We start from the raw sequence: 15,840 nt of genomic DNA, 5'->3' as shown, positions 1-15,840 counted from the left end.
CATTTTTTTCCCTTCTCATCAACTCACCAATGATAAGCCTGCGCGAATTCTCTCACAATGACTTGTTTGCTGGCTTGGGATTTGAGAAGTTTTAGTAAATCCTGAGTAAAGCGCTTCACCTGGGCCCTGTGGGTAAGGGTCAGCAAGCGTTTGGAGCCCATTCCAAGAATCTGCAAACCAAACACTTTGGTTATTTATACTCATGAGACCCTGGCAGATCCTGACTTTTTGATGGTGCTCTCTCTCTCTCTCTCTCTCTCTCTCTCTCTCGTTACCACTCTCAGAGAACAAATCCTTTTATGTATGATATCTGCATTTGGAAACACAAAGACCAACAAAATGTAGGTGTCAGAATGAACAACTGCTCACGTGCCTGGGACCCTTTTTTTCCTCGCACACTCTTTCCTGAATAGTCATGAATACAGAAATAAAAAGCATGCTATCAGCCTGGGCAACTAATTTTGTCTCTAAAAGACAGCTCAAGTTTTGCAGGCCATTTTTACAGGCGGGAAGCTATCACGACACCTTAAGTTAACAGGCAAAAACTCCTTAGGAAGCACTGTCAGGCTCCAGCCCAGTAACTGGCCTCAAACTCCTTCGTAAGGGAAGGGAAGCCCGCGTTACAGCAGCTCCTGTGTAACAGGGAACAATTCTGGAGAGGACTGTGCTAGGAGGAAGGAGGGCAGTCTATAGAGATGAGAAGGAAAGTACTCCTCGGTGCACTTAGGAGTTCCTTTAAGTTGGAAACTCACAGCTTTCTGAAAAACTGAGAAGCCACATCGTGTATAAAACATGTGTATAAAGGAAGTTTTTACAGGATGTTTGCTCTGAGCTGACTTCTTAGGGATTAAGTTACCAGCTACCCTGTTTCTTTGGTGGAGATAGCCAAAGCCACAGAGGAACATTTCCACTGTTAAACAAATAAACTCTTAGCACTCCTTACCTGCAACACATGAGGCACTGCTTCTAACAATTCGATCAGCTTGGAATATCCATAGTCTGATACCCGGCATTGCTTTGCAAAATGATGGTGGTAAGATGGGATGAAATTACTAATCGGTATGACACAGGATGGCTGGCTCTTCAGTAAATCGATCACTTCTCTACTGAACTGGATCAGCTGGGGGTTACCCACAGGACTTTTAGAACGCAGAAGCCAAGGATCTAAATATGCGGGGAGAAAAAAGGAACAGGCACAAGAGATAAAGCATGACTGCAGCCGATGAAAGAAAAGTAACTAACCTTGCATTCCCTTGCTTGAACTCAATAATGACCAAGCACACAAGACCAAACAGCCACTTTACTTCTCAGCTGCTAAACCCAGGTCCTCTATAACCAACAGGCTAGCCCAACTTCTTTACAGGCTGGCAAATGCTTCCCCACTACTTGTCGAAGTCAAGTTGCCAAAGCAAAGCGTGGTTCACCATAGTGTGAACTTAAAAGGGAAGTGCAGATACACAGGTAGTTTCCAGCTTATAAACTGGTTGTATGTCAAAGATCCATTTGTAACTTGGTCACTAACATACTTTCCCACAGAAACAAAGTTATAAATGGTCATCACGCAGGTAGCCCAGAAGGGCCTAATTAACCCAGAGAGGGGCTGCAAATGTCTGGGAAACTATGGAAAGCAGTGATGTAAAACTAGCATGAGATAAAAACTAAGAAACAGGTTTTTACAGTTATCTTGAATGTTTACCTAATTAAGAAGTTTTCATTATTTTATTTATAAAAGCGTAAATAATCAGATGGAAACCTTTACAAGGGGACAGCGGGCTAAGGACACAGGAGAAAGGAGGGAGCAGCGTAACAACACAGGATGGGGAGGGTGTAGGCCTGAGGGGAAAGGCAGGAAGAAGCTTCGGTACAAACAGAGCTCCCTGGTTATCCTCACCTTTCTTCCTACAGGGCAGGGGGAGGTGGGAGGAGAAGAGGATGAGGAGAAAAGGAGGAAGTGTTAGGGGCCAAAGAGAAGGGAGAGTCGATACGAAGGCAACAATTCACAGTGCTGTGCACAGGTAGCAGGACTAGACACCTGCAACTCAGGGGGTGCCAGAGCTCAGAAACTCATCCAAATCTCGGTTCAAATATCCCAGTCCCTTACATTTAGAGTTAAATCTATTTTCACATTGATCAAAGTCATAAATGTTGATCAAAATAAATTTCCAAAGTAAATAGTCAGAGATAGTTCCTTCAAATAGCTGAAACTATTTTTAAAGGGCAAGCCAAAAAAGCTTTACAAAATTAGATAACTAGAGAGACTTGTAACTGTGGAATCTGGATTTTAAATTTTTTAATAATTTATGCTGGTACTTTCCAAAAGTCTAGCTCTGCCAAACCTTCAGCACTTTAGAGTTTTTAAAAGATCAAAGGAGACACCCACGGTGCTTTATGACAGGCAACTAGTGTTGCTATTTAAGAGAAAAGCCAACAGCCTGGACCAAATACCTGAAACCTACCTGTGTTTGGAGGCGGGGGCTTGTTGTGAATCCACTTAACTACTTTGACGCCATTCTGTGCAGTGGCGATGTTCACACCTGGCACGCAGGTGACGAGGTGTTCCAAGGGAACACCCCCGCCGCGGTCTTCCTGCACTACTTCTAGCTCACCAAACTCTGCGGCATAACAATCTGGAAAACTGAAGTGGGGGGAAAAACAGGTTAATTAAAATAATGGAAAAGCAAAGCACTTGCCAAACAAACGCCTGCCTTTATTTTAACACATCCATTAATAAATAATTTCTGTTAAGATGCCCATGATCTGGGTTTGAAAGTTAAATTAAGGTCCTAGAGAGGCAATCACTGTGGCATTTCTCTCTTTGATGCATTCTGACAGTACCAAAAATTCCTGGGCAATTTTCTAGCAGAGGGGGTTAAAAATAAGGCAACAAGGTTGCAAGTTCAATCTCCTCTAACATATCGGTTTGGTGGCTTTAAGGCAACTTGGTTCTGTGTTGGCCCCTCTATTAAGCCTACCACGTGGCCCATGGTGTGGCGGAAAGGACTTCTGAATACTTTTCTCCTACAAACGTTGAAATCTACAACTATTTGAGACCGTGCACTCTCTCGTAGTACTTGTGCACAGCACTTCCAATAATCTTTTCTCTGTGGAGAAGAATCTGCCCTATTCATGCTGATGTTTCTAAAATTCAGCACAAACACAATTTCTTGTTGAAATATCGAGTGAATGGATCCCATTTCAGATACACTTCGACTACAAGTGGTAGCTAAAAACGTTAGGCTGAAGCCTGGTACAGTGCGTGCTTGGGGAGAGGTGCAGGCAGGTGGCGGACTTTCTATAAAGAGGAGGACTAAGGCATCACAATGGCTTTGACACGGTCACCTTAATAAAGGCACGGTGCCCTCGTGTGTCTGCAGAAGACTATGAACCTGGGGCGCGAACGTCTTCAGCGAGAGAATCACAAAAGGAATCTTGTAAGAGTCTGGATCAAATTCATGTTCACTGCCGAAAAGAGAACAAAACAGATAGTTGACATTTCTCAGTGGTCTAAGACGTTCCCAAGGTAATTCTAAGAGATGCTCCACGACCTTTTACAAAAGGATTACTTCTCAAGGGAAATGGGCAATCTACCTGAAATCCTTATTGGGACAGTGCTGCCTGCAGACAGGCTCGTGATATTCTAACTCTTCAAATATAATTGGGCTGCAGTTTGTTGAGGAGCCGTCATGTGACTGGGAAGACCCCAAGGGGCTCTGGCGGGCCTGACTGCTGGGTAAGAGACACACCAGTCTGCCATTTCCTTGTTCACGGATTGCGACTGTGTCTGTTAGTTTATACAAATCTGACACATTCAACCTGTGTCCAAACCTAAAAGCAAGGAAAGAGAGAGATGCTGACTTAAAGAGAACGTTTTTCTTTGTACAGAAATTCCTGACCTGTTTAGATAAAGCTCTATAAACAAGAATGGATCCCCTGTCTCTTTGAAAAGTAAAACTGGGATAATTCTACTATAAATTTATTCACCATCAAACCAGTGATGCTTGGCACTCCTTCCAGTCATCCCTGGCCCATTGCCCGTTACAGTGATTATATATATCATTTGGTACCTAGCCTCCGACCCCACACAGTCTCCGTAAATGCCTCACCTAATTTTCTGAGACGGAAAACTATCTGCCATGACCCATTTCACCTTGGCCTCCCCTTCACTTCCAAATCCCTCTCTATTACTTCTCACCATCTCTGCTCCTCTCCCTCAGAAGAGGTATACCCCTTTTCAGCTAACCCTATGCTTCAGCCCCCTGACCTACACTAGACTGGACTCCCCAGTCACCACCCTGACTTGTGTCTTTCATACTTGGAGCTTAAAGGCACAGGATCTGAAGACAGACAGATTTGAGTTCATATCCTGGCTCAACCTATGTGACCTTAGTCAAGCTATATAACCAATCTAGGCCTCAGTTTTCCCATCTGTAAAATGGGGTGACAATCCCTACCTCACAGGGTTGACGTGAGAATTAAATATGGCATGTATGGAGACAGCTTAGCACAGAGTAAGTGCTCATTAAATTAAATGGAGCAGCAGAGTTAGCAGCTCCAATGGTCTCGTCCCAGTACCCTGCCTACACGCTCAGATCTCCCCGTGACCAACACCAGTCTCAAATCCCGGCCCCCACCCCCTACACTGCCCCACTCCACCTATGTCCAGTCTTCTCTGTGCTTTCACTCAGTCTGGAGCTCTCGCGTCTTCCCTCTAATGGAAACAGCTGGTCTCTCAGGAGTTGCCTCTGCTGTTTCACCATCCAGTCTGCCATCCCCTTCCCTCCAGGATTTTTTCCTCAGGACTCTTCAGAGTTGGCTCTCAAGTCACCAGTGGCCTCCTCCTCCTCCTCCTCCACCCCAAACCTCACACCATTTTCTCAGGCCATCCCCACCCTCCTGATGACACTCTGGCCTCTGGGTTCTCACCGGCTTCCTGTCCCTGGTTGCCTTCCACCCAGTTCTGCCCTTTCTCTAGTTCTCCTCCCTCTCCTCTAAGTTCATCTGCTCCCAAGTCTTTCAAGATCATCTTTAGGCAAATAACTGCCGTATCTTCAGGGCTGACTTCTTTCCTGAGGGACTCCAAATGTGCAGAACCACCTGAACTCTCTGCCCAGATATTCCAATAGCCCCCTAAAACTCATATGCCCAAAGCCAAGATCAAAAACTCACTGCAACTCCTGGACATCCCTGGTGGCACAGTGGTTAAGAATCCACCTGCCAATGCAGGGGACACGGGTTCGAGCCCTGGTCTGGGAAGATCCCACATGCCGTGGAGCAACTAAGCCCGCGAGCCACAACTACTGAAGCCCGCGCACCTAGAGCCCATGCTCTGCAACAAGAGCAGTCACCTCAATGAGAAGCCCGCGCACCGCAATGAAGAGTAGCCCCCACTCACTGCAACTAGAGAAAGCCCTCGCACAGCAACGAAGACACAACACAGCCAAAATTAAATAAATGAATTAAAAAAAAAAAAAACGCACTGTAACTCCTGAACAAGCTTTCTTTATTTCTTCCCTATTTCCAGTTTAAACATACAAACTTCCTCCCAGTCACCTGGGGCAAAAAACTCAGAATCAAACCGACCTCTACTTTTTACCTTGCCTGCTACATAAAACTAGTTACCAAGTCCAATTTCACCGACATTTGAAACTTCTGTGGTGTCTAGTTCCCTCTGTTCCAACAGCTTCTGCTCAGAGCAGGGACTGGTGCACACGCTCCCCCGTATCTCCCTCCCTCCCCCATTCACTCCAGCTCAGACACCACCACTGCCTGAAGTCTTCCCACCACCACACCTCTCTCCTCCCCTCCTTCCTCCGATACTTCAGTGGCTCCCACTATCCACGGGATAATGGCCAAGCTCCTGGTTCCTTCCACCCTCTGTAACCTCAAGGCCTTTTCTCCTTCCTACTCCTCCTTTGTAATGAGTTTCCTTTGTTCTATACAATATATGGCGAGTGTCTTTTCCTTTCCAGACGTAACAGCCCCAGAGACAAGGGCTGTCTTCCCAGCTCTGCACCCTCCACAGAGCCTTTCGTTCCACTAGTACTTGCTGAGCATCTACTGAGCACTGGGCATTGAAGACATGGTGCTAGGTCAGACCCGGTGCCTGCTGTCCTGGAGCTTACAGTCTAGAAGGTGCTCGAAAATGTTCATACAATGAATAACGAAACTCATCAGCCAAGTGGAAAAGATGAAAGTACAGCTTTGGGGACTGAGGTCTAAATTTGCTAAAAATGAAAGACGTTCTTCAAAGGTGTGTTAAAACTGGAATTTCAATCTGAACATCACTGTCTTGGTCTTATTTCCTCTGCTAGTTCCTTAAGAGCTGCTACCAGTTTTATGCATGGAAGTCACCCATCAGTACTGGCTGGATCAATGAAAAAAATAACCCTCACTTACTTTTTTTCATAGATATCTGTAAATTTAAAAAGAGGCAGACAACAGGCGGGAGCATCCTGAAGAATGGACATTGTTTCTGCACTGCAAGAAAAAAGTTTAGTCCATTAGAGAACAGACGACTTCCTCTCCGTTCCAAGTTGTATTTTAAAAACAGAGTTCATAAAATTGATGAACAAAATGTGTATGCAAAATAAACATACCCATTTATATCTCAGAGTTGATCTTCCAGAAAAACTTAAACAACGGACTTCAGGAACAAGGCAATTAAAGAATATTTAGTCACATATACTGGGATTTTTATCAGACTCAAGCATAGGGCTCTGCACACCTGTGTATCAGAAAGACACTGACTACTCACTGAGACACTTTATTAATTCAGAGCTAAGGGCAGAAGAGCTTGACTGTCTCCTGCCACAGCGCAGTTCTATCAGACAGATGGGCGAGGAATCCCCATAGTTGAAGATACACAACTGAATACACTGGTTAAGAGTGACTGGCTTTAAGCCATAGGATTACGGATGATTTTTTTGTCTCCTGCTTCTTTTATGTTTCTGAAATTTCTAAATTATCTTTAATGAGTATTATCTTTATTCCAGGAAATTAAAAAATAACTTAAAATGATGGTGAAGTTTGACTTGCGTATGTTATGAAATGATCATCACAATAAGTGAACATCCATCATCTCATATAGATACAAAATAAAAGAAAAAGAATTCTTTTCCTTGTGATGAAAACTCTTAGGATTTACTCTCTTAACAACTTTCATACGTAACACACAGCAGTGTTCATTATATTAATCATGTGGTACATTACTCCCCTAGTGCTTAGTTATCTTATAACTGGAAGTTTGTACCTCTTGACTGCCTTCATCCAATTCCTCCTTCCCCCATACCCCACCTCTAGTAACCACAAATCTGATCTCTTTTTCTATGAGTCTGTTTGCTTGTTTTTTGAAGTATAATTGACCTATAAACAGTATGTTAGTTCCTGGTGCACAAATCATTATGCTGTCTGTACACCTTAAACTTACAGGGTGCTGTGTGTCAAAAGCATATTATGAATAAAACCATCACTAGATTCCTAAGATTAGTCTAGTCGTAACGCAGACCTATGGGGCTGGGTGTCTATGTGACATTAAAGATGTATCTGCAAGTTGAGAGCTTAGAGCTTTGTAGATCTACCTATTATAGACAAATCCACCTTCTACTAAGATTGGAAGGTAATATTTCAGACTTTCTAGGCTTATAAACTTTTATTGTAGAGGCCTACTATTTTTAGAACCTGTTCTGGATATGTGGCATATTATTTTACTCCTAAGTGCCTGCCAAGTTTAAGCTGTACTTCATCTTTGATTAATGACTTGAACGAGGGTAAATTATTCTAGCTAGCTTATTTCTAACTTCTACCTTATTTCCAACTCTATCAAGGGAGAAAAAGCATTACTGCATATGTGATCATCACAAGAGGGTTGGGAATGGGATAAAATCTATTTTTATTATTTCTAAATTGTTTCTGGGCCAAAATGTTATTTCCTGAAATAAACGGCTTGTTTGTTCTTTACCTCAGTAAAGAGAGTGATTTATTAGCAGCTCCTGTGGCAAGTGAGACCAGGATCTTCTTGCTGCCAATCTTGTATCTGTGGAGGCTATTCACCGCACTGATTGCTTCTTGTAAGTTTTCCATCTGAACAACAGCTCTGAGCTGATAATCTGTATGGGGGCTGAGCTCAACACTCTTCACCTGCAGCAGTAAAAAGGAAAACAGAATGCTGATCCACCCAGAACCTTGTCCTCTTAAAACTGAAGGTGAATCACTAAGCAACTGGTTTGTGGACTTCAGTGCTGCCGTGAGGGAACCTGAACAGTCTGAACTGTGCACTTCCGCTGACCAGAACCTAAGTGAGCCAGGATGGGTGACCTTCAGGGATGTGACATCAGACTAGCCTGCCTTGTGCTCTGGCACACAATGCTCTCCAAGGCAGGCTTAGGGGTCAACACATGCAAGGAGTCTTTTGCATCTTCTCCAGACCCTGCCAAAACCTGGGGCATAGCCATCTTAAGTTTCAGTAAAAGGTGCATTTTTAGCAAATTGCACCCAAAAACTGAATCAGATACCATAAGACATTAACAAAAACAGCCAACATCATTTTAGAACCCTATTTCTATATTTTAGCAGCCAGAGCTAACTAGAACCCATCAGTGTTTTATTTCCCAAAGAGCCACTTAAATCCCTGCCCATGACCATAAGTGCTTCTCTGCCAGGCTTCTTGCTCTCTTGGGCTGTGTCCTAAAAACAGAATACACAGCACCACCATGAGCAGGCCAGAGGAAAAAGGAAGGTGTTCAAACTCGTTGAGTGACACTTACACCCTGCCTGTAGTTATGTATGCTGAGTTAAGTGCACTCAACTTGAATGCCAGGCAAGGGGTAAAACAAAGGCAAGAAAAAGAGTGAAAAGGTTACCTTGCCGTGTCTAGAAAACGCTTCCTGCATGAGCTGCTGCAGCTCCTTCCGGGACAATCTGTAGTCTAGGTTGCTGATCTGGATGTCAGCACCATTTGCAAATGGGTCTGGGCAGTCGGCACCAATGCTCGAATTTGCAGCGTTGAAAGCAAGTGGGGATGCTCTGTTTAAGAGGTTTGGAGACATACTCCTGCTTAAAACATACATAGGTTATTTTAAAAAACTGTTATTCTATTTATTCAGTTTATGCCATTTAGATTTTGTTTGAAGCTATATAAAAACAGCTTCCCGCAATACAATTTGGTTTTCAAATGTTTTTTTATCTTAAACACGCACTGATTTAGACTCATTGTCAAAAATACGACCTGTTGACTACCTTACTAACAGCAAATAAATTACTCAATATCAAATATTCTTTTATTGGATTATTTAAAGCTAACGGCAGAAATTACAGGCAGGCCTAATGAATTAATTTTCCACTTTGTGCATTTATTCTTAGGACACTGAGCATTTATTCTTAGGAAATTAGCTTGCGATATCAATGTAAATCATTTACCTCCCCCTGGCTCTGAAAAAGCCATATATTCTTTATGTGTGTGTGTGTATATATATATATATATATATATTTTTTTTTTTTTTTTTTTTTTTTTTTTTTTTCCGCTGCACCATGTGGCTTGTGAGATGTTAGTTCCCCGACCAGGGATCAAACCCGGGTCCTCGGCAATGAAAGCATGCAGTCCTAAGCACTGGACCGCCAGGGAATTCCCAATATATTTTTTAAATATAAAGACATTTTATTTGATTTATTTTTTGGCCGTGCCCCACAGCATGTGGGATCTTAGTTCCCTGACCAGGGACTGAACCCACGCCCCCTGCAGTGGAACCACGAATCTTACCCGCCAGACCACCAGGGAAATCCCAAGACAGATATTCTTGCTCATATATTGCGGCCCTTCTCCATGTAAGGAAATCTTTTACGTGAGTTTGTACATGTCATTTGACAGGTCCAAAGTCATGTTCTATAGTGAGTCTTCACCAACTCAGCAGAACAAATACAATGCTAGAAGGAGCTCATGGGATGCATGAGCTCCTTCTGTTTTCCAAGCTTCACGAATTACTTGGAGTTTAGAAAGCTTAAGTAAGGTCGGTGTTAAGGTGGTTTACAGAGACCCTCGTTCCTCAAACAGCTTCCTATAATTACCCCACGAATAAGAATAACCAATGCGTGTCAGTTTGGGCCTCTTCCTCAGCACGATGAAGCCATGAGGACATGGTAAGAACATAATGTGCCTCCCATCATTGCCTAAGGACTCCAGGACAGGCTTCTCTCTCTGACTTCTGCTTACCAAGACTCCCACGTGGAGGAGGGAGAAACAGCAAGAATCACTGCCCCCAAATGTTAGCTATCGTTACCAGTGGAAAAGGGGACTGGCGGAGGAGGGGTGGAAGATTTCTCTTTTAAATATGCACTTGTGTATTGCTTGAATTCTGTTAAACAAACATTATTTCATAACCCCTTCTACTGCACACAACCACTCCATGGATCAAGAACCACTCACCGAGAAGACCAAGACTGAGGCGTGAGCAGAGGACCCACTTGCCTGGATGCGATCAACTTGCTAAAAGCAGACGGGTAACTCACTTGGAACAGAGTCTCCTCTTTATCTTTTTTCTCTACAGGAGAACTGGTAACACTGCGGGTGCTGAGGTTCTCTTTTCTAGTGGAGGGAAACATTGCAGGGAAGAGGTCACTTATTTTCCTTCACATCATGACAAGCAGCTACAAGGGAGAATAATGGAACCTACTTTGGATTGGTTTTGTAAACGGATTCTGCCACCCCCGAGGTTTTAGGTGTGGGCGCTGCAGCACTTGAATTTCTGTGAGGAGGTGCCACCGGCCTCAGGTGGCCTTGCTGGGGCTCACTGCTTCGAGTGCCAGTCTTCGACTCCATGCGGCATAGCTCCTTAAAACAGACAGAGCAAGGGAGTTTAACAGTTAAGCCCCCAAGATGTGTCAGACCTTGTACAGGAAACATTTGACTTTGAGTATCCTCGAAAATGTAGAAAAGGACACACCAAAAGCAAGCGAGCATATAAAACAGAGACCAAGAAAGCAAACCTACCATAAACTTCAGAAAGCAAGAGGTATCACAATTACCTGTAAACTTTTAACATTGGTAGTTTTGGTAGCAGATCCAGAATTTGCCTGCGACCCTTTTCCAGGTGCGGCTTTGGCACTGGAAGATGGTTCACTTGTATCTTTGATGAGGCACAATTTTGGATTCTTAAGTTTTTTGGGAGACTTCGCTTTATCAGCAGTTGCATTTGAACTCTTTGTTTCACAGAGTTCTCCACTTTTTGGAGTAAATGACACGATGATCCTATTACCAAAGACATCTTCATTTTCCATTCGCTTCAGAGCCCGTTCTGCACTATCTCGGTTTATGAAGCGGAGGATTGCGCTGCAGCCTGTGATATTTAGCACTTTCCCGCCACAATTATCGGACAGGCGTCTGAGCCTGTTGCTGATGCTCTTGCCATCTTTATTTGCTGGTAGGTTATAAACATAGAGCAGAGTGTGGCACTGTTGATACAGAGGAAAAGTGTTACAGTGGGTGGACTTGAGGGCACACATTCAATTACAAACAAGAACAATGAGTGATCTCCAAACTTTAGCTAGCAACCTTGGAGAGGAGATAACAGAGATTTCCACGGGAGAGGGTAAACTTACTTAGACTGAAAAACATGGAAAAAGAGAAGTGTATCTAAAATTATCACTCTGGCGAATGAGAAAAAAATATGTGGCAAGATTGAATGTACTGAATAATCAGTCTTTTTTTTTTTTAATCATAAGGAATAAGGATCTCTACAGTGGGCAATCTCTCACCTAAAATACTACAATTGACTTAAAGGCCTTCTGGATTAAAAAAGTGAGTGCCAAACACAAGCGGAAGAGAGGAAATGTAGCTGTAGCCGAAAGACTAAAAACATAAAGAACAACAAAAGTAAATCAGCAGAGCAGCTCCAAAGCCTGAAGTAGGGCCTGTGTATGTTATTCCTTGGGCCAGATTCTGGTACCCCCAACTGCGGATTATCCTTAGCATGTGTTCAATCTCTGGCCAGGCTCTGATCTCACTGGGTATCAGGGAATGCAGTGGGGCCAGCAATGCAAGTGCTTGAATCTGGGGTGGGGGGGGGGGCAGTCTCGGTTCTGCTGCCATCACGCTGTGGGACCTCCAGCGGTTTGCTTTACTTTTTCTAAGTGCTGACTTCCTCCTCCCTAAAATGAGGAGGTTGGGTGAGATCATTCCTAAAGTGCTTCTGTAACTCTAAAGTTATTAAAATATGTTAAAACTGCATTTCATGAATGGGATTGCCCACCCTTCTGGACCATCCACACTATAGCTCCTCTCCGTTATTATTGTTTAAAAGTTGCACATATAGTCTCCAGACAGCTTAAACACAGCTCAGTGTTGCAGTAAACATTCTTATCCTAAACAAGACTATGAGAAATGCTCAGCCTGCTGGAAACACGTGCACTTTCTCCTGTCAAGTGGCTTACCAGGCTACAGGTGTAGTGACCACTACTCCTCATTGTGCCCATGCATGCCACGGACCACAACCATAGAAAACAGGCTCAGAGGCCTGCTGGAGCTTCAGGATTAAGTGCCACAACTGTACAATCACTCTGCTTATTTGACTCCAACCACACCAGTATGTGCAAACCATCATATTCTTTACACTTAAAACCTGGAAGCAAAAAGAGTAATAACTCTCATTCCATTACTTCCATCCCCCTGGCACAAAACATTGCTAGCTTTGGAGACACTGGCAAGTGGTTGTCAGTAAGGTAAATCTAAAAGTCAGTTCCCTATGACATTTTGAAAAAAATAAAAGCAAAATGCATGCATGTCAATTCTCTGTATATCTGTAAGAGAAGAAAGTTTCTAGGCCTGTTTCAAAATCTGGCCAGCCTATTACGAAGAACAGCCTCACCTGGGCTTGCAGACCCCTTACGAAGGGCTGTCTTGAGCCTCTGTAATCTCAACTAGAATATGGCAGAAAGAACACAAACCCACTTACTGGCATTTTTACTGGTAACCTGGGGGGCAGGTCGGAAATGAATTCTTCAAATCTGATCAGCTCATTAGCATGGTGCAGCAGTGCTTCTGAGGCCTGGTTTTTATGGACCAAAATTATGTGGAAACCATGCCTGTGTCTCAGGTCACTAAGTTCCAATGCGAAATTGACATCAGCTGAAAGACAAGGTACAGCCCAACCCCCATCCCCAAACATTAGAAACACCTGATAGAGAGGTAACTCTAATGACATCTACTGAGAAGGAAGGAACGGCAGGATTGTATTCTAAGTTGCCACCCCCACCCCTTTGTAGAACAGGAACGCATTTCGTATCAGAAGAATTAACATGGTAAGACAATTTTACGTATACTTATACTGAACCCCAAGACACGTTACTTCCAGTAGTAAAAAGGAGCAAATGTTAATACTCTGAGGAGCCCAACTTCATCTTAGATTTTTAAAATTAGCAATACGGGGCCCCCAGGATTAAAAAAAATTACATTTTCTTTAGTAAACTTGGCCCCGCAAGAATCCTTAATCAAGTTCCAAGGAGAAAAATACAGAAATCCAGGTAGACCCATTTTTTTTTCTAAACAGTTTTCAAAGATAAGCATAAAATGTCCTATGTATTTCAGCGTCTTTGGGGGCACATTTTACTTTAACATATTTTGGTTTCTATGATAATTCACACACAGTGAGCTTAGCTGAAATTAGCAGATGTTTCTACACTTACTTGACACAAGAACCACAGTGGCGGGAGCAGTGTGAGTATTTGCAAACCTTCGGAGGCTCTGGCGGAGCTTGTCGTCAGCAGCGTTCTTTGCAGTAGCATTGATGTGGGCAACGGTTACCTGCATTAATTTATAATAAGGACAAATGAGAAAGAGCTGAGATTAGAAAATCACTACACATTCTGCCCGCCTCTTAATAGACAGTTCTTGAGGAAACTTTTATTATTACTGCCACTTAGGAATGGAAAAAAATTACAGTCAAATCTCAATAATTTCAACTTCAGTTCTCCAGACGAATTAACTGGGACCATTATTATCCCTAGTTTCATCTCTAATCTTCTGCTTTTTCACTTCATCCATCCCCCTTTCAGAAAATAAAGAAAAGAAAGTGAAATGTGAAGTAAATTAGCTCTCTCTAGTATCTTTTGCCAACAATTTTGTGGGTGGCAGAGGTATGATATATAATTAAGGTACGATTTGGGGCTGTATTTGATGTCATTTCTATTCGTCGTCTGTGGCTTCCACCATCAGGTGGTGGAAGAGGAGAGGCATCTGTCCCTAAGGGAGCTAAAATGTGTTTATTCCTGTTAAAACTATCAGGTTCACATTAAAGTCTCCAAAGGAAGGAAAGGTTTGAGAGGTGCCTCAACTACATACAATACAAAATAGGATTTATTAGTTTTTACAAGGAACAGAACTATATAATTTTAGGCAGGAATATGGCATATCAATAGAATTACTTGTCTGAAAGTCAAAAGAACTTGATTCTGGTTCCAGCTGAAGAGAACAGACTTTGGGGTCAGACAATCTGGATTTAAATCTAAGCTCATCCACTTACAGCCATATGATCTTAAAAAAGTTGCTTCACCTCTTGGGCCCTTTCATTTGTAAATTCCATATAATAAATCCTATGAGCCTTGTTCACAAAGCAGTTATGAAAATCAAAGGAAATGATACATATGTAACCACTATACTAGGAAAGCACTAGTCACATATCAGCAGCCTTGCTGAAAGATCAGACATGATTAAATGACTTCTAGTACCTAATTAAGAAATAATCTTTTGCTGTTTTCCTTTATTTACAAACTTAGCACAAATGCATATTATTAAACAAATTTTCAATTAGAATTCTTAAAAAGAAATCACACGTGCTTATTCTTCTACCAAAATAGATAAAAATTCTTTTTTTTTTTTTTACCTGGCAATTATTCAGCTCTTGAATAACTTCTTTGTTTTCTTTACTGATGTCACACACACAAATGAATTCTGCTTCTCTGTGGCCTTTAAAAAACTTCTCACGAATTCTCTGTACAACTGCAGTAGCTGAGCGGCCAGAGGGGACTGAGCAATTTTCAATATCCCAAAAAACTCCAATGGGGGGTAAGTTTTCTAGCACCTGTCCGGCTAGTGCAACTTCTGGTGACCCTTAAGAAATGTTAACATTTTCAATTACACATGGTAAAAAAGAGGTAAGACATTCAAATAAAAATAACAGGTAGCTACCTCTCATTCTTAGGGGCAGGAAAATGAAATTATTGACTGATGTTAAATTTAAGGATACCAACCTCAATGGCTGGTCTAATAAGACAAACAATCCCAAGCTGCCATAGTATCTCTAAGTGATTATTCCTATTTTTCAGGAGAGAACAAATCTAAAGATCAAGTCACTTTAAGCCCACAATAAATCCATCACAAAGCATGAGTCACTCTCACACTGACCAGTTATGCTCCTCTGAACACTAACACATAGGTGAATGGACGCTGCGGCTCTGAGACCTGATCTTCACGCTCCTCCCACACTTGTCTACCGACTCAGTGTGGGAGAACAATGAAGAGAAGACGAACGGTGAAGTTGTTATCATCCTTGATTTTATTTTATTTTTAAAGCACATTTGTTTGTTTGTTTGTTTCTGGTTGCGCCACAGGCCTTGCTGGATCTTAGTTCCCTACCCAGGGATCCAACCCGTGCCCACTGCAGTAGAAGCTCGGAGTCCTAACCACTGGACCGCCAGGGAATTCCCTTGTCCTTGATTTTAAATGATTTTTAACACTGCATTAATATCTGATTCAAATTTTTAAAAAATGTTTTTTAAAGATAAAATATATCAATTACTTTTTGGGGAAATAATCTTAGGTTTTCAAATACTGTTTTTCATCAGCCATTGCTAAAT

At 42.5% G+C, this 15,840-nt stretch overlaps 1 protein-coding gene across 4 annotated transcripts in view; it reads right to left on the bottom strand.

The window, feature by feature from the left end:
• Positions 1-15,840, bottom strand: part of MARF1 (meiosis regulator and mRNA stability factor 1) — a 41,131-nt gene that overhangs the window by 16,848 nt on the left and 8,443 nt on the right. Inside the window, exons 5-18 of one of the 4 annotated variants that reach the window (XM_007188344.2) lie at positions 14,868-15,094; positions 13,672-13,789; positions 12,942-13,114; positions 11,017-11,442; positions 10,665-10,822; positions 10,418-10,576; positions 8,859-9,051; positions 7,958-8,136; positions 6,397-6,477; positions 3,589-3,825; positions 3,340-3,459; positions 2,457-2,635; positions 944-1,164; positions 28-170 (exon numbers count right to left, since the gene is read on the bottom strand). In XM_007188344.2, the coding sequence (XP_007188406.1) occupies positions 28-170; positions 944-1,164; positions 2,457-2,635; positions 3,340-3,459; positions 3,589-3,825; positions 6,397-6,477; positions 7,958-8,136; positions 8,859-9,051; positions 10,418-10,576; positions 10,665-10,822; positions 11,017-11,442; positions 12,942-13,114; positions 13,672-13,789; positions 14,868-15,094 (2,614 nt within the window). The remainder of the gene's footprint in view (positions 1-27; positions 171-943; positions 1,165-2,456; positions 2,636-3,339; positions 3,460-3,588; positions 3,826-6,396; positions 6,478-7,957; positions 8,137-8,858; positions 9,052-10,417; positions 10,577-10,664; positions 10,823-11,016; positions 11,443-12,941; positions 13,115-13,671; positions 13,790-14,867; positions 15,095-15,840) is intronic. The other 3 variants (XM_007188345.2, XM_007188346.2, XM_007188347.2) reach the window with 3 other exon arrangements.

Source organism: Balaenoptera acutorostrata, chromosome 15 (assembly GCF_949987535.1).
Source record: "Balaenoptera acutorostrata chromosome 15, mBalAcu1.1, whole genome shotgun sequence".
NCBI classification, from domain to species: Eukaryota; Metazoa; Chordata; class Mammalia; order Artiodactyla; family Balaenopteridae; genus Balaenoptera; species Balaenoptera acutorostrata.
Note: the sequence above shows the minus strand (reverse complement) of the source record. Positions and strands in the feature narration are given on the sequence as shown.